This window comes from Panthera pardus, unplaced genomic scaffold (assembly GCF_024362965.1).
Source record: "Panthera pardus isolate Hobbes unplaced genomic scaffold, ASM2436296v1 HiC_scaffold_1, whole genome shotgun sequence".
Lineage (NCBI taxonomy): Eukaryota > Metazoa > Chordata > Mammalia > Carnivora > Felidae > Panthera > Panthera pardus.
This window is the reverse complement of record NW_026526654.1, coordinates 89,321,378-89,343,168: the sequence shown is the minus strand read 5'-3', so window position 1 is coordinate 89,343,168 and position 21,791 is coordinate 89,321,378. Positions and strand designations below refer to the sequence as shown.

Genomic DNA, 21,791 nt, shown 5'->3' with positions numbered 1-21,791 from the left:
AAATATTTTCTCATTCCGAAGTAGTCAAGGGAGGAGAAGAGAGGTTGACATGTTATCAAAGAATAGAAGGCATTTTATTGAACAATACACAGAATTAACAGTCTGGCACAATTAAGTTGTGTCACCTCACACATGAAAGGATGTCGTAACGAGACACAGTGAGCGTTTCCAGGAAACTATTGTGATGATGGTCTCTCTCTCTCTCTCCTACAGGACTCCCACATTTTTTATCAAATACAAAATAAGCAGCATTTGAGTACAGATCTTTATTCCCATTTTACCAGAAGAGGTAACAGAGAACACGAACACTTTGTCTGCCAGTCAGAAAAAAAAGTGTTTTATAACCTCAAATGTTTACTCACCAAGGGCTGTAAACGGCTTAAATTGCTTAAAATGGAGATTTCAGTGGGATTCTTAGCAGTAATTCCAAAACTCTTCAGTTACACAATGTTCAAGGCATGTGAAAGGGTTGTTTTTCTACACAGCATAACTGAAACGTAGTTTAATCAAGTGGACAAATTATCCCGTAGTCAACCAGGGTAGTCAAATACCAGAGCTTCAAACCCTTCAGGGAGCCATCAACTACCTCTTTTCTACACTGTTTTCATTTGCGAAGGACTTCTGTAAAACGGCCATTGACCCATTAGCCTGCCACCTAAAAAGCATCCTCTTGTAGAATGAACAAATGAGCAGGTTTTCTTGTGTTCTTGGGGTATCTAGCGCCCGCATTTAAATACTTTTGTTTTCATTTACTCACAGAATATTAGGCTTATTTTACAAGACCACTTGCACGTACAGGTATCACGGAGGAGGAATTCGGCAGCAGCGTAACAGACCGGGGGATGCCCACTCACAGATGTAAACATACAAGTTGGGTTACAGATTTAGTGCTTTGATTTTAGAGTTGCTGGAAGAGGCACAGAAGGTTCGTTTCATGAGTGTCGACGGGAAAGGCAGTACGGCCTCCCACCCTGTGAAAAGGAGATTTTTTGATCGCTAGCATAGTTATTTCTTAGAACTACGGAGTCTCGGAAGAGGAAGTCGTCTCAAGAGGAGAATCCTTCCAGGTTTTGGCTCATTCCTTTTCCAGACGGTCCGTTCTGTCCTCGGAGAGCTTTCACTGCGAGAAGAATCCTTTCGCCCTGCGCCGCAACCTTTCTCCCCTAACCCACTTTCGAGCCGCGGGGGCTTGCAGGCCGGGTCCTTCCTTGCGGGCCTCCTTCGGCCGGGCCGGCCACCCCGGCCCCTCCTCCCCGGCCGCCGCGCAGCACACGTCCCGGGCCTCGGGAGCCGCGACAGTCGCCCGGTGCGAGTCGGCGCCGCCGTCCTCCAGACGGCCGGGGCCGGGGCCGGGGGCGGGGGGGTCCCGGGCTCGCGCAGTCCGGCGGGGGCGAGCGCGCGCCAGTCCCCGCCGCGGTCCCCGGTCCTTCGACCTCGTGCCGCCCGCCCGTCCCCGCGCGCCTGCCGACGCGGGGGAGGAGACGCCCGAGGGGGACTTCCCGCCGCCGAGTCCGGTTCGGGCGGGGGGGGGGGGGGGAGCGGCCCCTCCTCGGCCGCGCGGCCCCCGCGGGAGGGAGGCGGGCGGATGACGAGGGTGTGGGGGCGTGAGTCTGAGGGCGGCGGGCGGCGGCGTCGCGGGCCGGCCGGGCGCGGCGAGCGGAGCGTCGAGGTCGTCGCCGCCGCGGGGGGATGGCGCGCGCGGGGGTAAGCGGCGCGGGCGGCCGTCAGAGGCACTCGCAGCCCAGCGCGCAGCAGCCCGGCAGGCACACGCACACGCGCACCCCGCAGCCGCCCCCCGCGCGGCCCCCGGCCCGGGGCGGCGGCGGCGGCGGCGGCCCGGGGCGCGCGGGCCGGCGCTGGGCGGGGCCCCGGGGCCCCCTGGGGCGGCGGGCGGGCGGGGGCGGCGCTCGGGGGCCCGTCTGGTCGGCACCCATCCTCCGGGCGGGCCGCACGGGCCGCGGCGCGACGGGGGCGGGGGGCGGGAGGCGGGAGGGGTGGGGGGGCGGAGGGGCGGGGGGCGGGGGCGCCCACCGGCTCCCAGACCGCGGCGGGGCGCGGGCGCTGAGCGGCGGCCTGTCTCGCAGGTCTGGATGCTGGCGGTCGGCGTTCTGCTGGCGCTGGCGCCGGGCCGGGCGGCGGGCGCCCTGAGGGCGAGCAGACGCCCGGCGCGGCCGCGGGGCTGCGCCGAGCGGCCCGAGGAGCTCCTGGAGCAGCTGTACGGGCGGCTGGCGGCCGGCGTGCTGGGCGCCTTCCACCACACGCTGCAGCTGGGGCCGCGCGAGCAGGCGCGCAACGCGAGCTGCCCGGCAGGGGGCAGGCCCGGCGACCGGCGCTTCCGGCCGCCCACCAACCTGCGCAGCGTGTCGCCGTGGGCCTACAGGTGAGCGGCGGGGCCCGGGCGGGGCGGGACCGGGCAGGTGGGGCCGCGCGGGGCGGGGCGGGCGGGGCGAGGGCAAAGCGAGCGGGGGTGGCGAGAGGGGCGGGGCGAGCGGGGCGCGCGGGAGGCGGGCAGGTGGGGCGGGGCGGGGCCGGCGGGAGGCGGCGGGTGGGGCGGAGGGCGCTAGGTGGGTCCGGGGCGGGGCGGACGGGGCGACGAAGGGCAGGTGGGGGGCGGGAGGGGGGGGAGGGGCGGAGCAGGTGCAGAACCTGGGTGGGGAGCGGTTCGTGCCCACAGCAGCCCTGTCGCCTCCCTGGGAGGAAACCTGCTTCCCGCTCTTTACCGTTTCGCTATAGGGTGTGGAACCGATGTTTCTGGAGTACCTGTTCTTGGCCGGGTGTGTAGGTCGATGGGCCACGCGGAGGACCAAGCCAGGTGGTTCTTCATTAAGTTTTCCAGCGCTCTGTACGGCAGGCGCTTGCGTGGAAGACCTGGCGTGGCGGGCCACAGACAACTCTGGAGTGCCCTGGCGGTCCGGGCGCTGCTGAGCGTCGAACCGTCAGGGGCCCATCCTCTGAGAGTGTAGTCTAAGGGAGGAGTGGGGATAATTGGGAACGAGACCGTCGTGCAAGGCAGCACGTGACTTGACGTGAAAGCCGCAGAGTGGGACAGTGTCGAGTGGTGCGGGCGATCGAAGTGGCGTTGGACATGGGTGCCGGGGAGTGGCCGTGATCCCGAGATTGGCCCGGTAGAGGGGTCGTGTCGGAAGAAAGGCGCAGCGCGCGAGGCAGGCCGCGGTGCCCTGGGGCCCGAGCAGGGAGTAGTGAGGCCGGAGTGCGTCCAGCGCGCACTTACGACTGTCCTCTTCCCCGCTGTTTCGGCGGACTGTCGTCGCCGTCGAGGGGCTCACAGCCAGCCGGACACTGCCACACGTGGAAGAGGCCTCAGTGAAAGCGCGAGGACAAGGGTGGTCCCGACGGAAGCAGTGGCTGATGGGAAGGGGGAAGAGCCTGAAGAAGCGCGAGGGCGGGTGTGCTTGTGCGTGGCCGGCAGTGGCTGCAGAGGGAGCGGGAGCTAGGTTCGGCCTTAGGAGCAAGGCCGCCAGGCCGAAATGCATCCCGTAGGGTGTGTTTCGATCGGGGAGGTCGGGGAGGTCGTGTGACCGCTTTGTGTTTTGGGAAGCCCTCCCTGATGAGGGAGGGATGGGAGGGGGAGACGCCCGACTAACGCAGCAGCGCAGTACTTCCGGCAAAAGGCAGTTAGGGTTTGAACTCAGGCGGTGGCAGCGGAGAAAAGGAGACTGGGATCCATTTGAAAGGTATTACTTACAGAAGTGAAAGTGGCAGGATTTGATGGATGCTGATCATACGTGGGAGTGAGGGGGAAGGAAAGGGTAGAACTAGTGTAATGCCTCCAGGCTCTAGTCCACACAGCTCTTAAGATGTGCAGAGAGAGGCGCCTGGGTGGCCCCACCGGTTAAGCATCCGGCTCTTGATTTCGGCTCAGGTCACGGTCTCGGGGTTCATGGGTTGGAGCCCCCATCAGGCTCCATGCCGACAGAGTAGAGACTGCTTGGAATCCCCTCTCTCCCTCTCTCTCTTTCTCTGCCCCAACCCCCCTCTCTAAATAAATAAATAAAGATAGATAGATAGATAGATAGATAGATGAGGGGTGCCTGGGTGGCTCGGTCGGTTGAACGTCGGACTTTGGCTCGAGTCATGATCTCATGGTTGGTGAGTTCAAGCCCCACATCGGGCTCTCTGCTGTCTGGCCCACTTCAGGTCCTTTGTCCCCCTCTCACTCTGCCCTCCCCTGCTCACACTCTCTCTCAAAAATAAATAAGAAACCTTAAAAAAAAAAAAAAAAAAAAAAGATGTGCAGAGAAAATGTAATGATTTTGTCTGAAACCAAGCTAGGCCTCTCCAAGCCTCCACCTGCTGGTCAGTGGGCCTACCTTCTCCTGGCTACTGGGCAAAGAACCGAGTTCCCTTGTGGCTGAGCTCCCTCCCACCATGGACGGTGGGCCCAGAACCCCACCTCCTGCCTTCATCATCTCTTCATTCACCTGACGCCCTCAGGACACACATGTTGAACCATTCATTATGGTGGCTTCATTCCCTTGCTTTCCCTCTTTCTTCCCGCCATTCCCGCAGCCCAAAAGGGTGGACTTTTATATCATCCTTCTTCCTCCAACCTCATGTTATACCTTTGATATGCTAAATAGCATTAAAGAAACTTGGAAGATCTCTCAAAACAACAGCTTGGCTTTTCCAGACAGAAGTGCTACCTCTGCATTTTTCTACAATGAATTCTAATCTCTCCTGGCAAATAGATGCCTCCCAGACTAGGCTGCGGGCCGAAAGGCAGAAGCGTAACACACAGCAGTGATTTTTCAAGACCTCTTGTTGGGCACGCCCCGCATTGCTGGCTTGCACTGTTGATGGTATTTAAGCAAAATGGAAAAAGTGAATGAGGACCATTTTTTGGAAGGAAGTAAACTCAGCACTAGGCCCGTTGAGTTTTATGTGCCCGAGAGGAGCAGATGCGTGAATGACCACGTGGCCCGCAGGTGGCAGGCCAAAGGAGAGATCGGGGCTGGAGCACGGGTCAGGCGCTGTCAGCCCTAGAATTCTGCAGAGTACGTTAAATTGAGTCGTCCTTACTACCTTTCCTGGGGACTGACACCCGTGTCCCCTAGGAAAGACCCAGGAGCCGCAGGGAGGAGGGAATGGCTAAGGGAGGTCACGGACAAGAGCAACACACGGCATGGAGCGGTCCTGGCCTAGGCTGCCCGGGTCTGCCCGTGGAGCCTTTGTGCTGTGCGGAGCCGGGGAGCGGGGGGGTTACGTCTGCGTCAGGTGGCTGGTGGCATCATCTGCGTTACTTGTCTTACTGTTAGCGACGGCGACGCAGTTGCTCCCCCGGGGAGCAAACGGAGGCTCTCCCCCTCGGAAGGAAGGACAGTCTTCGAGGGATGGGCACTGGTCAGGACTGCACGTTGCTGGGTGCTGACGCAGCCCGGCCTTCTCCCGCCGGGAGCCGGCTCTGCCCTCCTGGCCTCCGACCACTTCCCGCTGCCTCCTGAGTCCCTGGGAAGCCTGGGAGAAGCAGTGCACGGGAAGCTCCAAAGCTCTTGCGTGTAGAAGGCGTGTGGAAGGATAGGATCGCTTTCCTCGTGGTGTCGCGGTGCCGGTGTAACCTGGGGGAAGAGTGCGCTCCCCGTGCAGCCGTGAGCTTGGGATTGGAAGTGGCATTTAAGGCTAGAAACAGAACTCTTGAGGAGGATGGACGGGGAAACGGACCGTCGGTCAGAAATATTGAAAGGCACAGAAAGGACCACTTGGGTGGATACGGTAGAATTTAAAAGAGAAATCTGGATTATAAGGTGGCTTTTCACTTGTAGCGGGGATGGATCATCCCACAAATGGTGTTGGGACAACTGAGTGACCAGCTGGAAAAAACACGGTTCTATCTCACTTCCGTGTACAAATAAATTCCGAATGATTCAAAGATTTAAATGTAAAAGTACAACCACAAACACGTAAAAAACACGGTCAGTTATATTTACAGCCTTGGAGTGGAGCGTTAGAGAGTAGCTCACAGACCCCCAAAGCCGTAAAAGACAAGACCGATAAATTCAGTTACACAATTATATGCCATTTCTTCTTGGCAGACAAAAAGTAAAATAAAGTTAGATACAGAGGCAAACTGGGAGACGTAACCCACGTCCCAAAGGGCTCCTTTCCTAAAAAGTTCCTGTAAACCAGTGACAAAAATGTGTGCTGAAACAAGGAACAGAAGCTGTGGCTGGTTCCTGGGGAAGGAGGATCGAATGGCAGTCATGTGGAACACCGAGATGCCCAATTTCAGGCACCGTAAGTGAAATACATATTAAAACAATGCTGCGAAAACTTTATTTCTTTTGGGGGTGCCCGTCAGGCTCTCTCGGCAAGGCGGGGGAAGGCATTCTCACACCGCCGAGGATATGAATCGGGACAAGCGGGTATTAGCTATCCACATTTCAAATTCGACCCAGGAGTTCCATCCCAACATCCCCCAAAAGGCAACTAGTTGGACAAAATGCCGTAAAAACAGCCAGAGAGAGGAACGGGGTGGCTGCACACCCGCCTGAGGCGAGCAGCCCATCACTGCACACAGGCGGATATGGCAACGTGCAGTGTAGTGAGGGCGGCAGGCTGCCTGCGTTTGTGTGCTAGAAGACAAGCTGTTACATAACATATGCACATGTAAAGTGGTACTTGAAAATGTACACACACACACACACACACACACACACACACACACACACACGGGGGCCCCTTTGGAGCCTGGTCATCATGGTGCCTTTTGGGGGGGGAGCCTGGAAACTGGGGACAGAGAGTAGGAAGGACTCTTACTTTTCACTCCTTTGTTACCTTCGAATTTTCTGCCATGTGCATGTATTTTTTATTTCAAAAACATCTTAATTTTTAAATTGAGAGAAGAAAGGGAAATTCTCCAACTGTGAGGAAAAAGCAGATAGTGAAGAAACAAAATTCAGCAGGTAACAACGGCCTTCGATGTGGGGAGAGCACTGGTCTGGAAAGAACTGCCCTGACAGGCCATAGGGCTTCCAGAGGAGGCCCCGAAGATCCGATGGACCCCTGGTGCCCCCACAGCCGGGCTGTGCTAGTCTGAGGACCCAGGCCTGGACAGGGCATGACATCGGCCCAGGGGACAGGCATTGAATGGTAGAGCCTAATCAGGGCCTAACCCGGACCTCTGATTCCATTCAGCCCATGCTTCCCATCAGTATGCTAGTAAGAAAAGCAGCATTCAACTTCCAGAATATAAAAATATTTTCTCATTTACTTTGTGGCATCATGTTTGTTTCTCTTAAGCTTTAGAAACAAAATGCCAAAAATAAAATCCATGTAATTGCTCATTAAGCTTTTTTCAAAGCCAAATTGACATAGTAAGAAATATATTGGAAGAACATTGAGGTTTATTAAGGTTTAAGGTACACATCACTCATTTACATTGAAACCTCAAAGATAAACACCCACGGATACTCGAAATAATTTTTAAGTTGTTTATATTTTTCAATTTGGGGTCATGGTCTAAAGATAGCTTTTCTCTAGGATAGGAGTCATGCACAACAATTTAATTTTAAGCTTTACTACTTTTCTATATAACTCTTTTCCTCCTGGGAATTTAAGAGACTGCACCTAAATTTATTTGACAATAACTCCAGGATCAGAGGAAGGGCAAGGAAGAAACGGAAAGAAGAAACAGGGGGAGTAGGAAAGAAGAGAGAGAACAGGACACTGCGGGGGAGGGGGGGGGGGTTGGGGGAGCGAGTGACTTAGAAACAGCCCACATGGGGCGCCTAGGTGGTTCAGTCTGTTAAGCTGCAGGTCATGATCTTGCGGTTTGTGGGTTCGAGCCCGGCGTCGGGCTCTGTGTCGACAGCTCGGAGCCCGGAGCCTGCTTCAGATTCTGTGTCTCCCTCTCTCTCTCTCTGCCCCTCCCCCGTTCATGCTCGCTCGCTCTCTCTCTCTCTCTCTCTCTCTCTCTCTCAAAAATAAATAAATATTTAAAAAAAAGAAAGAAAGAAAAAGAAAGACACAGGCAGCCACCACTCTGGAGCTGGAAGACGCGGTGAGACCCCCAGGGGGCAGATCCTTCCCGCGGGTGGCAGGGGCCGTGGGGGTGGGGGAACAGCCGAAGGAGAGTCCGACGGCACCCGCACCCGCGCCAGAGGGGCTAGGCTGGTATCTTCCCGTGCCCGTGCAGAACCCGAGTTGGCCCCACTCCCTGGTTCCAGAACTTTCAGCAGGTGACTTTCAGGAAGAGGGGCACGGCAGCAGCAACAGCTTCCAGCTGACGCGTGGGTCGGGCGAGGTGACCACCGTCCCCTGGGCCAGACCGGCGATGCCCATTTCCGGGACGACCTTCACGTTCCGGTCGGGCGATCGTCGGATGTTTAGCAATGGCGCACTTGGGAAGGATTTTCGTCGGGAAAGGTTGGAACGGGAAGCGTACTTTCGCCTCCCCCGCTGCAGGCCGTCGGGCCAGCTGACCCCAACCGTCCCGTCTCCCGGGGCGGCCACGGCAGAAGCGCTGGCGTCCACCCCAAATCCTGGCGAGCCCGGGCGGTGCTCGGAGCGCAGTCCCTGCCGCTGGCCCCCTGCCTGCACCGGGCACCGCCTTTCACACCACTTTCCCCTCGTCGTGTCGCTTTTACAAGCGCGAAAGGAATGAACGTTAACCAGAGAAAGAAAAGTTGGGGGTGTGATGTTGAAGTCATCCCCGCTGCCCCCAGCCCCCTTTTAAGATGTCATCTTTCTCTCAAATGCCCCTCTCCCCCGGGGCACTCGCACGTCTGTGTCCCGGCACTAAGAGGGTCCCCACGGGGAGGGGGGGGGCACGGCCCGGGACCTCGGCGGTGCCGCCGCGCCCACCGTGACCGACAGGGGGCGGCGCCGCGCCGACCCGCCGTCTCCCGCGCCCGGGACCTGGCTTCTTGGGGAGGCCTGTCCCGGGCGATCTTTGGAACTGGGGGCATCCTGTTCCCCCAGTTACTCGGTCGTAACGTTTCCCCTCAACAAGTTCACTTTTGCTGCAAATCTTCCGGTTATTCGAATGGCTTAAGAACCAACTAGAAAAGCCTGTCTGCCTCCGAGGGGTAGCTGTACGTGGTGCGTCCGCACAGGTGCCGCTCGGCGCACGACGGGAAGGGGCCGGGGAAGGGCCGGGGAGGAGGGGGGACAGAGCAAGAGCCGCGCCCCCCCTCCTGCCCGGTGGGGGGTCTCCAGTCACGGCGGGCAAGGCGGCGGGGGGAGGGGGTGCCCTGCTCAGCAAGCCCCGTGCTCTAGAGAAGGAGCCGCAGCACCTCGTTGAAGAAATGTTGGTGTTTGCCCCCCAAAAAGCTCTTTATGGATGAGTGACCTTTGATTCGCCTCAGCACCGCGTAGATTTTATTTTTTCTCCGAGCTACTCAATACTGCAGGCTCTACTGCACCCATCACTGCTTCCCAGGGTAAAAATAAGAGCATTGTCACGGAGCATTGTCATGGGATTAAAGTCTCTCTTTCTGAAAATAGATGCGCTCGTGGTTTTGCTTTGATAGTTATTTTCTTCAACTGCCCGGGCTTTGCTCTGGCATTCTGAGAGCAGCCAGGGATGATGATAATATTTCATCCCATCGTCACCTCTTCCAAATTTCCTCACCTGAATAAAATGTCTGTACCGTTAATACCAACAGAAACATTGAGCCAAGTCCTGGAAGGAACACACATACCACGAAGTGAAATTCCTTACGGTGTCTGTCTTCCAGAAATGACACATGAAGATTTTGAAGGACAGTACCCTGCTCACCATATTAACGAGGTCAAAGAGAGTGATCTACTTGAGGACTCTTCCAGAATTAAATAGAGTCTAAGCTAGTGTTTTGATATAAATTATTCCTCGTAACCAATGAATGGCAACAGCTGGTTCGTTTCAGATCAAGGTGGGCGCCACCCTTCTGCACGCAGGAGCTTCGCCTGCCCCAAGGACGGACACATCAAAGATGGCTTTGAACCCAAATTCTGCAGATAGTTCAGCCACCCCGTGGGCATGAGCTATGTTTTTCCTTTGAAGAGACATTTCCCAGCTGCACTGAATGTGTGGCATCTGCCGTGACAAAAGAATGAAACCCTTTGAGCAGTTCTGGCCCTCATTCTGATTTCCCTTTCTCCCCCTTCCTCTGGGAAAGCTTTTTCTCTAAATTGTCTTCCACATTCTTTTCCAAGCCATCACTGTCTCTCCAGGCTTCCCTGATCGCCCGGATGAGCAGATTTGACGTGGCGTCAATGGATTTTCTGGTTGTAGATTTAGTTTACCGACTACCCCCCTCCTCTCCCCTCTGCAGAGCAGACTCGCGCAGCTGCAGCTGGCCTGTGCCGGCAGGCAGCGCGCGGGGCTGAGCTAGGTGAGCAGAAGACTTTGGACAAGCCCCTCGCCCTGTGGGTGCCTCAGTTTCCTCCTCGAATAAAGGGAGAAGACGGACAGGCGGAGCCCTTCCAGGTTCCCAGCAGCCCGGTTGGCAGGAGAGCCGGGTCAGTTCTGGAGCCTGCCTCGCTGGCTCGGCTTCAGGGCCGACCCCGATGCCAAGTTCAGGATCACGGCGAAGTTAACCTCAGTCCCCACACAGGGGCAGGGCTGACCCCTAACTCTCCTTGGCCGGCGAAGAGGGCCAGGTGAAGCCCGCTGGGGCTCTGCCGGCATCAGGTGCCAGGTCAGACTTTGCTCTCCCAGGCCCATTTTTTCCATGTCCTCTTTCAGGAGAAATGCACAACTGATGTTTCCCTGGAGGGGCCAGAAGAGCATTTTCCAGAGTTCCTTGGCAGCATGCGTTGAAGATCTTGGCCCTCTCAGGCCTCGGGGAATGGAGGCGGGGGTGCAACTCAGGCTGCCGGCCACAGCCTTCCAGTGGAGGGAATCTGTGGTCCTCATGACCCCCGGCTACTCCCTGGCGGGCGAACAGAGCCCCCCCCCCCCCCCCCCCCCCCCCCCCGCCCCGTAGCAGCTCCGGGCCTCGTCACGCACCATTCTTTCCCCCATGGTCTCATAACCACCCCCTCCCGGCTGTGGGGCTGGTTCCAAAGGGAAACGGCAAGGTTGGAAGGTTACACAAACCCCATCTCAGTGACTCATTATCTCTCTTAGACCTGGAGACATAATGGCCTCTGCCAGGGCTGCATTCTGGAATTATCTAGGGGGCTTTAAAAAACTACCAACACCCCGGCCCCACGCCGGGGCCGTGAACTGCAGATCTCTGGGGTGGGGGAACAGTGATCACTGGTTCCGGAAGCTCTTTTGTGTGTCTCCGGCGAAGTGCAAGTGAGACCTGCACACCATCCTCTACAATGCCAACTGCTTGTTGGGTGAACAGTGACCTTCTGCATTAGACTCCTGCAACTGGTGGGATCATGAAATTTGGGAAAAGGCAATCATCCGGTTGTTTGCCATCAACGCAGTCAATCTACGTATGGCTAACCACCTCCCGGGGATGTTGCTGACTTTGCTGACGGTCGGTGTCCCCACTTCAAGTGAGCAAGACGAGTCACTTGGGCAGCTTCTCGGCATGTGGAGCTCCTGACTCAAGGGTCAAGTGTGAGAATCTGTGTTTTGAACAGACTCCCACATGGTTCTTATGCAGGTGGTCCGAAAACCACGGTTTGGAAATTCTTGCTTCTGCCTTCTCTTTATTGCGCATCTCCCGGGCAGAAAGACGGGTATTTTTCAGAGGAATCTTAGCTCTCAGGAAGGGAAGTTGCTTATCCTCAGCTTTCCCTGAGGGCTGCCAGATGTCTTTGTATGACCGTGGTTTCAGAAGGTCTTGATATCTGGTAGAGCGAGTCCCCCTCCTTCTTCAAAATTGTCTAGAGTATTCTTGGACTTTTTCTCTTTCTACGAATTTTAGGATCAGCTTGTCAAGTTCTAAGAAAAATCTACTGGGATTTTGCTTAGAACTGCACTGACTTTCCAGATTAATTTGGGGAATTCTCTGCTATCTCAGAAACTCCATGGATTACGGGTGTCCTTTCTAAGCAGAAGACACTGATAAAAAATAACACATTAATAGTCCTGCCATCAAGAAGCTAGGGGAAGTAGCCCGGATCAGACCCATCCACTCGACCACAAAGAACAAGGCAGGGGCCATGACTTGCCTAATGTCACTCGTCCGTAACTAAATTGGGCTGAAATTTTAGGTTCAAGTCTCTATTGACTCCATCCCGCCCTTAAAAAAGTCTATTGAGCTGAACTCATTGACCTTACGATCTGGCAAACCATGACCCCTGAGGCAATTTCGTTTGCACTTACACCTTTTCAGCCCTTGTGGGTCTCCAGTCTGAACTGGAGAAGGCATTTTCTCCCACTTTGTACCTGGGTTTGGGGTCTTGGAATGGCTGTGAAGCAATCATACTGAGCCTCTGCTGTTTTGAGATCAAAATAAGTCTATGTTTCGCAAAGCGGGAAGGTGAGCCGTGCCGGCCGGTTTGTGCCAGTAAATCCCACGGCTATACTTGGGCATCAGATAGAGCGCAGCGCGTGGCTGTGGTTCTGTCTGCTGGAATGTACTCATTGTTCTCCCGGTGGCAGTCCTCGCGGAACCGCTTCGAATTGTTTCCTACCGAGTTCAGGGTCCCAGGGGCAGTGCTCTTTTCTGTCTCCTCTGCCACTTACATTCCTCTCCAAGCTCAGTTTCAATCACCTCTAATCATCCCTGGAGGACTTGTCCTTTGTTCTTGGATTAAGCTGGGCCAGCTGTCATTCGCTCAAGCCAAGCTTCACACGTGGCCCCAGGGACACTTTTGGATCCGTCAGAGGGGAAAACTTGATTTGTTTCAAGTATGTTCCCGTGCCAAGCTTCCACGGAGCAGCATGCAGAAAATGTGAAGACAAAAGAATTATTGCTTACGAGGAGGCAAGACAGCCGTGCGGGGTTCTTGCTGGATTGCATTTCCATGTTTGGTAAGAGAAGAGGATCCCTGTTGGAGTTTCTTCTGTCTTGTTTTTGTGGCGGCTTTCCTTAACCAGGAAGCACTCCAAGCTGGTAATTTCCTCAGAGTCTCGAGGCAGGAGGTTGGGGTGACAGGTTTTGGCTTCGTGTCTGTCCCCTGGCCATCTGAGGCTTCCAGACCTTTTCTCCTGACCTCTTTTCCCTCCCCCAACCAGTGTCCTTCACAATGTGTCTGTCTTGAGCTTTTTGTCTTCCACGGTGCTTGCTGGCGTCGATACCTACAATACTGGGTGTCAGGGGTGCGATATGCATCGTATCCCCTCCTTTGGTAGCTAATTTCTACTTTAAGAGAAACCTCCTGGTCATAAAACCACGATTTGAAAACCATCAGTACTTACGCCTTCTTACTATGTTTTGTGTCCCACTTACCAGGCAGAGGCGGGGGCAGGCAGATGTCTCTGTCACAATGCCTTAGCGCAGAGGTGTTACTGTGACAGTGGAAATTTCAGTCTGGGGGGGACTTGCCCGGTAGGGGTGGGGTAGATATTTTGTCAGATGAGCCGTCTGACCATCACAGCATCAGGTGAATGTCAGTTCTCCCGTCATTAACAGACGGTACATGGGTTGGTACGTGCGCGCTATGGTGCAGAGAAAGACAAATCCCAGTTGTTTGGAATCGAAAGGGATGTTTGATGCCCCCAGGTCACACGAACATTCCAGAGGAGGAAACTGAGTCTGAAGAGGCTGCCCCAGCCTTGATTTTGTCCTGGACTTGGGTCTATGCCACTATCAGAATGATCTCTCTAAACATCCACTGATCATGTCTCTACGTGCTTCGGGTCCTTGTGTGGCTTCTGGTGCTCTGGAAAGTAAAATCAGACTTTTTGCTCTGATCTTCAAGGCTCCTGTACCCGTCACGTTTCTTATTAAATCTTCACCCCCTGCACACTTAGGCATGCACTCCAGCTGCAGCGACCTGACCTGCTTGCAGATTCCCACCCACCTGGTCTCCTGCTTTCCTGCCCTGGGGGTGGGTTGCTCAGCACTTCCTCCCCCTCCCTCGTCCAACTCAGCCCTCCTTGTTCTCTAAAGCCACCTCGGACTTCCCTGGCGCAGTAGCCTTGAGCCACCCGCACGTTCAGGGTGGTCTGTGGGCTTTGTGTTGCTTTGGGGGGCTGGCTTGAGCATTCATGGAGCGGCCATACCCTCTCCCAGTGCCCACTTGGGAGCTTAAAAATTCTGCCGAATTAATAATCACTACAGACCTTCCATTTGGCAAATTCCCAGGGCACTGTGTAACTTCACAAGCATTTAGCACTATTTGTGTGTGTGTGTGTGTGTGTGTGTGTGTGTGTGTGTGAACAATCATGTATTTCATGTGTATCTCGAAAAGATAAGGACTCTGTTAAATAAAACCACACAGTACCATTAACACACTGGAAGTTAATACTTCCCTGATATCTTCTAATATTCAGTCAGGTCAAAATTCCTCAATTATAAGTATTTTTAAACTTAAAATTTTTTTCTCTGTATTTTTTCTGTTATATTATTTAAGTCTGTGTTTTGAAATAGTTTCAAACTAACAAAAAACATTTGTGAAATCAGTACAAAGAATTCCCATGTACCCTTTACCCAGATTCCCCAAACGTCAGCATCATAACTCAGCAGAATTATCAAGAGCAGGAAACATGCATTGATAACAGTACTATAATCTGGAGACCTTATTCAGGGCAGCCCACCAATACCCCCTTTCTGCTCCAGGATCTAACCCAGGCTCACACGTTGCCTCTGGTGGTCCGGACCCTTTAGTGGCCTTCAGCCTGCAACAGTCCCTCAGGTCTTTGTCTCTTGTGACATTGAAGAGTGTGGTCAGTTGTTTTGTTGAATGTCCCTCAGTTTGGGTTGGATAAGTTTTTTAAGCAGCCATAATATTTCATCCAAAAGGAGACGCTGCAAGTAGAAGGCTGCTCGACTCACGACTGCACCGAGACAGCAGGCGTAAAGCAGGTCAGCGACACCCCATGCCCGGGGCTTAGGTCACTCTACTCAATGCTCTTTTGGGTTCCTCCCTTTCCCTCTCGGAACAAACATGTGCTGAGTTTCCCACATTCTGTATGTTGTTGGTCATATCCTCACGGTGCCATTTAACGTGTTCCTCTGTCCCTGTATTTCCAGTAAACCAGCCCAATCAACTCCAGTTTTTGACCAGCCCCTCTAAAGCATCTGCCTTCCTTGGCTCGGGGAATGCCACTCCTGATTCTGGCAATCTCGACAATGAGACATCTTCTCCCTTAAAAGTTGGCTTTCCCCTACTTGGCAATCAAAAAGAATGAAATCTTGCCATTTGCAACTATGTGGATGGAACTAGAGGGTATTATGCTAAGTGAAATTAGTCAGAGAAAGACACATATCATATGACTTCACTCATATGAGGACTTTAAGACACAGAACAGATCAACACAGGGAAGGGAAGCAAAAATAATGTAAAAACAGGGAGGGGGACAAAACATAAGAGACTCTTAAATATGGAGAACAAACAGGGTTGTGAGAGTGGGGATGGGCTAAATGGGTAAGGGGCCTTAAGGAATCTATTCCTGAAATCATTGTTGCACTATACACTAACTTGGATATAAATTAAAAAAAATAAATGTAAAAAAATTTTGAAAAACTGAAAAAAAAATTATACAACTAAAAAAAATTTGGTTTTCCCTATCTTTCATTTTGTCTCTCCATACACTCCCCTGAATGATCTTAATCACCATTAACTATATGCTAATAATTTAAAAATCTCCACCTTCAGCCAGTGTCTCTCTCAAGGAATCCAGACCATCTTCTACCCTGTAGTCTGAAAGATCTGTCTGAAATCCCATCTGATTGGATCACTTACCTTTTTAACATCCTCCCCATTGCCTTCAGGGTCCAATCCAAATTTGGCCGTGAATTGGAGGCCTCTTAATGACCCAGGCTCCACAGATGGCTCCAGCCCATCTTGTAGTTCCCCGTCTAGGCCGTGGTTCCTAACACCGACTTAGTCCCTCCACTGTAGGCTCTGCCCTGTGCCCTAACTACCCTTTCTCCCCTCTTCATCTGGACGAATCCACCCAGGAACCACCTTTGCTGGGAAGCCTCCCCCGCTGCCATGGCTGGATACACCCTCTAAGTGTGTGTGCATTTGTCTCCCCGGACGTACAGTAGATATGTGTTTCACCTACATCCTCACTGTCCGAAACGTCACTGGCACTCAGGTGTTGACTGAATGCTGAAGGTGACTGGAGACGGTACAAATTCCTTTTCCTTTGAACTTTAAGTTACGGTCTCATATGGACTTCAGGGTATGAAGGACAGGAAGCTGTGTGGTCCAGACCCACTGTCACCAGCTCACCGGCCACCGAACTCTTATTCTCATGCTAGGCCACAAGGATGAGTAGAAATACGGCCCCGGCTCCTCCCTCCCAGGGGAAGGCGTAGAGAAAGTGTAGCTCTATCTCACGGGCACCCAGTGTTAGGAGGATGTGGGGCATAAAGAGGTTAACTGACTAAGGGAATTGGAAAACTTTTAATGATTTGAATTGGACCCTGATATGGTAAGATTTGAGTCGACACTGGTTTGGGGGCGAGGGCATCGAGCAAACACTTAGCTGCGGCACCTGCAGGGGGCACTCTGCTTGGGGATGACCGGAGGCTGGGACGCGCCAGGGACGAGACACGAAGGCTGGAGAGGTGTGGGGACCGCGTGGTGCAGGCCTCTGAAGGCAAAGCAAAGGGCTGGGACTCTTCCCGACACGGACCCCCATAGCTCACCCCGCGTACCCCAGTGAGGGGTGGGAATGAGGCTTCACAGAGGAGGCTGAAAAAGCTGGAACGTTACGGTGGACAGCTTCATCAGTCCTCGCGAGGGGAGAGCTCACCATGTTCCAAAAGCTCCTGATGGCAGAACTCAGGAAAGAGTAGCGATAAGAAGCTCAAAAAGTCTTTTTCAGCTACTATTTTTGTGTTCATGTTGGAGAGAAGGATGAATAGACAAGATCGGTATAGTTTCAGTGTCGGGGCCTCGGAGATCACTTGATTGTGCAGACGGCCCCACCCTGCCCTGCTCCTGTTTGCGTGTAACAGATTTATCAGCTCTCACCCTGACTCTGCCCGGGTAGTTCGAGAGGGAAGCGGAAGGGGTCTGTGACCGAGCGCTAAGCCCCCAGCAGGGACACCTGTGTCTGAGGCCCCCTTGCTCCCCGTGATGCTGCTCCCATTCTTCTGGGCACCCCAAAGGGGAGCCTTGGAGTCACTGCTGACTTCTCCTCTGACCCCATCCTCCACATTCAAACAGTGGCCGCGTGCCTGTAGATGTCCCTCTTGGCTTCAGCAGGCTCCAGTGGCAGGTGGGCCTGGGTCCTCTGGTGTAACGGTCACCCTCCTGCTCCGTGGCACCCTGCCGGTTCCTGGGCGCCCTGGCCTCCTTTCTGTCCACGTGCAGCAGGTGCCGTCCAGCTCACCCACCGCTCTGCGCTCTGGGATGCACGGCTCCCCGAGTTCCTTCGGACTGTGTAAATGGCACGTAGCTGGTGGCGAGTAAACTTGCTGCTGCGTGAAGATAACCGCTTCTAGACTCTTCCCCACCCAATCACGCTTCAGTCCACTAACGTCCAAAGATGTTGGATCCAAACAGAAAAAGAAACCCATGTCCTTTCCTGACACATCTGGAGCCACCCACCCTCATCCAGCCACTGACCGAGAGTTGACACTTGCCTCACCGACACGAGCTTCTCGATGGAGAAGCCTCTTGGCCAATCGGTCTAACGATCCCAGCACTGCCATGCTTCAAGTCCATTCAGGCTTCCACCCCCCCCCCCCACGCCCCCACTCACAGCCAGCACTGCCCGTCTGCCCACCTTTTAGCTCCTTTCCGAAAGAAACCCTCAGCTCTATTCTTGGACATCCCACTACTCGCTCACCTGCCCCCACTTCTCCTAAGCCCCCTACTGCCCGTTCTTTAATTGGATGGTCCAAACATACTTCTTAACCGGAAATTTCTTCACTTTGTGGATGAATTTTAGTCATTAGCAGCGAGGACCTATGAGAGAACCAGTCCAGAGGGGTTTCCATCTGAAGGACGTACAGCTGTGCAAACTCTGCAGGGTGAGGGCCAGCTCGGGCCACTGTCCCTCCCTGTGCAGCCACACTCCGCTCTCAGAGCACGTGTTAACAAAACCCGGATGAGAAACCATATACACCTCGAGTTCTTGTCTGTAAAAACCTTTGGGTACACCTCATTTTTAAAAGCTTAGATCATGGGCCCCTTTGGCACGGCACACTGGGGGGCCTCCTGGGCTCGGCATGTGGTAGGGCTACGAACGTGTGGCTTGAGAGGTTAGAAGTCATGGCTTCTGACTCTGAGAGTTTAGGGTCCCTACGACTCGGTTCCAGAAGAGGAAGAAACATTCATAAGAGGACTGTACATGTTTTCAATGGGGAGATTAATGGAAGTGAGAATTTGGGGTCATAGCAATCCCCTGTGTGAGGGGACATTAGGGAGGGGCCCTGGGTCCCCACTAGTGACCAGATGGCCTCTTGGCTCACTGAAGGGGATGATGGGGGGAGAGGGGTAGAGTTCTGTCTGAAGGTGCTTTTTTTTTTTTTTTTTTTTCCTCCCAGGGAGCCATCTGACTCCGCCAAGCCCTAGACTCCTCTGGCATTGTGGCAGCAGGCTGTTTTGTGGGTGTTGACGTTGGTTCTTGGCGTCTGACCAGAAAGTAGGGAGCCTTGGCGGAGGATGGAAATGATCACATTTAAACCGGCGTTCATTTCCCCAATGTTCCGGGCTGGCCAGGCTGCCCTCCCCAGTGCGGCTTTGGCCCCTTAACAGAGGAGGGCACACAGACCCTGACAGACAGATGGACACAGGGCCTACCTTGTGACCTTCTGGACAGGTGTCTCGAGCAAAGGCCCATGGCTCTGTCAGAGCCCGGGTGGCCAGTGTCTGCTCCTTGCAGAGATGGCCCCTTCCAGGAGACCAGTGTGGGCAGGCCACCTGGGGCTGCAGAGCCCGGTGGCCAGAGGGGAGGCAGATCTGGGGCCTTTGGGGACCACTGCTCTAAAGCTCAGGGCTGGAAGTTGTGGCCAGAGGCACAGAGGCTGTTTCAGGTTCTGGTGGGTGTACCGGTCACCTGTACAGGCATTAGCGTGAATATATACATTTTCCTTTTCTATGTATGTTAGCGCCGACTCTGAGAGCGTTGTCAAGGAACGGCCTGAGAGTAGGTATAAACCCTGTCTTCACCGCCTGACATCCGGCGGACTCACACGGTTGACCTGTTAGATCGGGGTCTCGCGTGGACGCTAACCGCCTGCCAAATTAACTGCCGGCCCCACCTTTCTTCCTGCCCCAGTAACCAGTGGTCCCCGGGCTTACCGGTCCGAGGCCGAAATCTTTTGGAGGCTGCCCTCTCTCCGCGCGTCGTGTGTTCCGTTGCCCCAGGGCACGAACTGAGCCCGCGCCCTCTTCCCTGCAGAATTTCCTACGACCCTGCCAGGTACCCCAAGTACCTGCCCGAGGCCTACTGCCTGTGCAGGGGCTGCCTGACCGGGCTCTTCGGGGAGGAGGACCTACGTTTCCGCAGCGCCCCGGTGTACATGCCCACCGTCATCCTGCGGCGGACCTCGGCCTGCGCGGGCGGCCGCTGGGTGTACACCGAGGAGTACGTCACCGTGCCCGTGGGCTGCACCTGCGTCCCCGAGCAGGAGAAGGAGGCCGACGCCGTCAACTCCAGCATGGACAAGCAGGGCGCCAGGCTAATGCTCGGCCCCGGCGACAAGCCGGGCCGGCCCTGAGGCCCTTGCTGCCCGAGGCCCGCGTCCCCGGGGCCGCCTCCTAGGCGAGCAAGCGAGGACGCAGCGAGCAAACGGGACGCGCCTGCGCGGGACGGGCCCTCGGCCCAGCCGGCCGCCCTCCCCACCCCCGCTTTCCTTCCGGGCGGAAGCAGCGGGGCGGCCAAGGCAGGCTGCCGGAAGTCACCCCGGGGACGCGACGTCAGGCCGGCGGCGGCGCGCGGCCGGGACCTGCCCAAGGTGGCTGGAGGCCGGGAGGGGAAAACGCGCGTCGGCGGCCCTCGGGCTCCGGGCCTTCCCCAGGGGGAGGGGTGACCCTGCGGAGCCAGGTGGTAGGTGGTGCTTCCGAAAGGCAATTGCTTTAAAAAGGTGGGATATGTACCTACCTTTTTATTCCACTGCTTTCAACGGAGGAAAAGCTATTTTTATAGGAGTTTTGGGCAATTATATTAAGAACTTTTTACGTCACGTGTGTTTTCTAACCATTTCGTTTTCACTTGCTCTGGCAAGATTTTTTCAGAAGCACGATGGGAATCTTCAGATAAACTTTTTAGATGGCGCGGTGGCCGTCCCCGGATTCGGCCAGGCCCCAGTCGCTGACCACAAGGGAACGGATGGGGCTAAATGTGACCCGTTTCCGCTGAAGGTCCCCGCAGGCTGCCGCGCGGAGGACAGGGAAGCCCCGGGGCCCCGCTCGCCGCCCCCAGGCCAGGGGTTCCAGGGATCTGAGACTTGGTTCAGGAGCAGATTCATACAGCTGAACATTTGTTTTCGCTTTGAAAGTAAGTGGGGCCAAGTAAGAGGTGGGGGGATGAGGCGAGAGGTAGAATGTGGTGTCTCTGCCACGTGTCAAGAATCCAAGTCTCAGTTTCAGGGCCTCAGGAAGTAGCCGAATGCGAGAGGCGGGCCACCTTACGATTCCCGGAAGTCCGTATTGGGGGCCTCTTTTTCCCACCCTGCGATGTGAGCTAAATCCATAGTCTCTTCTGTAGGTTGAACACCATTATTTGTAAAAGCGAGAATTTCTTTTGAAATCATTAAAGCAACGGTGGATGAAGGGTACGTTGGCCGCGTGCGTTTCTCTTGGGGCTCGGCTGGTTTCCAGAGGAAGCTAACAATCTTCACTTTATCTTAATTCCGTGGTTGAGATTTAAATTAAGTCTCATTTGGTCCTTGAAAGATCAACTGCTCCTGCAAAGTCCATCTGTCTTCTCTTCCGTGACACCCCAGCCAAACCAAGAAGTGTCTTTCGCTCTCAAGCTTCAGGGGCTGCACGGATCCTGGAGCTCTAGCTTCCTAGTTGCCGAGAATCAGCCTTAGTTAGATCTGGAGGGAAGGTTCACAGAGAGAACTTTCCACTTGTGCTAAATAAGGACGGAAGTTGTACATGAAAAACACATTGCTGAGCAAAATCCAGATTTTCCAAAACTTCAGAAATTCAAAATTGAAAGTGCTAGCTGTGGACAGTTCTAGACAGTCTGGGAATTTCTTCTCCGTTCCACCTCTGAAGCGGTGGTGAACGTGGGAAAAAAAAGGTATCCCTAGTGGTAGTATATCTGGAGTACGTTCTTGTCCAGAAAGCGGAAGGTTTGGAGCAAACTTTCATTGCTGGCTCAACAACATCAAATTCGTAAGTTAAAAAGTGCTTTTCAAACCACTGGTTTGGGTCATTGTTCAGTCACTGCCACTGCTGGGTAACGTCTTCCAGTTACTCCTCAAATATAAATAGTGCAAACATCAGAGGAGAATAAACATTTGGAGAAAAGATCACGATTTTATTGTATTATTAGCCTACCTAAACTTAGCTTGTGAAAAGGTAGCACATTCCCAGTGGAAGAAATTAGCTTTCCATTCTATAGAACCAGAAAAGCAACCTTTCTTTGTATTTTTTCTCTGAATGGAATATTCATACACTTAATATTTCTCGAGCACTTGCCGTGTTCCAGGTACTGAGCCCCTGGGAGATACCTGTAAGCCAGGTGCAGTCTCCACCCCTAGCGAAAATATAACCGGCACTGGCTCTCCGAGCAGCTGGGTGTTTGTGGGCCACTCCTCGCAGGAAGCGCTGCCCAGTGAATCTAAGCCCCATTTTCCCCACTGATA

At 54.4% G+C, this 21,791-nt stretch overlaps 2 protein-coding genes across 4 annotated transcripts in view; one reads left to right on the top strand and one right to left on the bottom strand.

Annotated features, from left to right (window-relative positions):
* Positions 1–1,545: 1,545 nt before the first annotated feature.
* IL17D (interleukin 17D) lies at positions 1,546–20,750 on the top strand. 2 transcript variants are annotated; one of them, XM_053901073.1, is made up of 4 exons: positions 1,546–1,704; positions 2,085–2,380; positions 19,373–19,928; positions 20,199–20,750. In XM_053901073.1, the coding sequence occupies exons 1-3, from the start codon at positions 1,690–1,692 to the stop codon at positions 19,689–19,691; spliced, it is 630 nt and encodes a 209-aa protein (XP_053757048.1). In that variant the 5' UTR covers positions 1,546–1,689; the 3' UTR covers positions 19,692–19,928; positions 20,199–20,750. The 2 variants fall into 2 exon arrangements, with proteins under 2 accessions (XP_053757048.1, XP_053757055.1); XM_053901080.1 differs by having other exon boundaries at positions 1,680–2,380.
* Positions 13,487–21,791, bottom strand: part of EEF1AKMT1 (EEF1A lysine methyltransferase 1) — a 36,883-nt gene continuing 28,578 nt past the window's right edge. The window contains exon 5 of one of the 2 annotated variants that reach the window (XM_053901061.1): positions 13,487–13,728. In XM_053901061.1, coding sequence (XP_053757036.1) covers positions 13,685–13,728 — 44 coding nt within the window. In that variant the 3' untranslated portion in view covers positions 13,487–13,684. Of the gene's footprint in view, positions 13,729–20,058; positions 21,053–21,791 lie in introns of those variants that run through there. The other variant, XM_053901058.1, reaches the window with a different exon arrangement.

What these genes read in the sequence shown, in the direction of transcription:
- IL17D (XM_053901073.1), top strand. An exon ending in GTGTCGCCGTGGGCCTACAG is followed by an intron (nt 2,381 to 19,372) that starts GTGAGCGGCGGG and finishes TCTTCCCTGCAG; the next exon opens with AATTTCCTACGACCCTGCCA.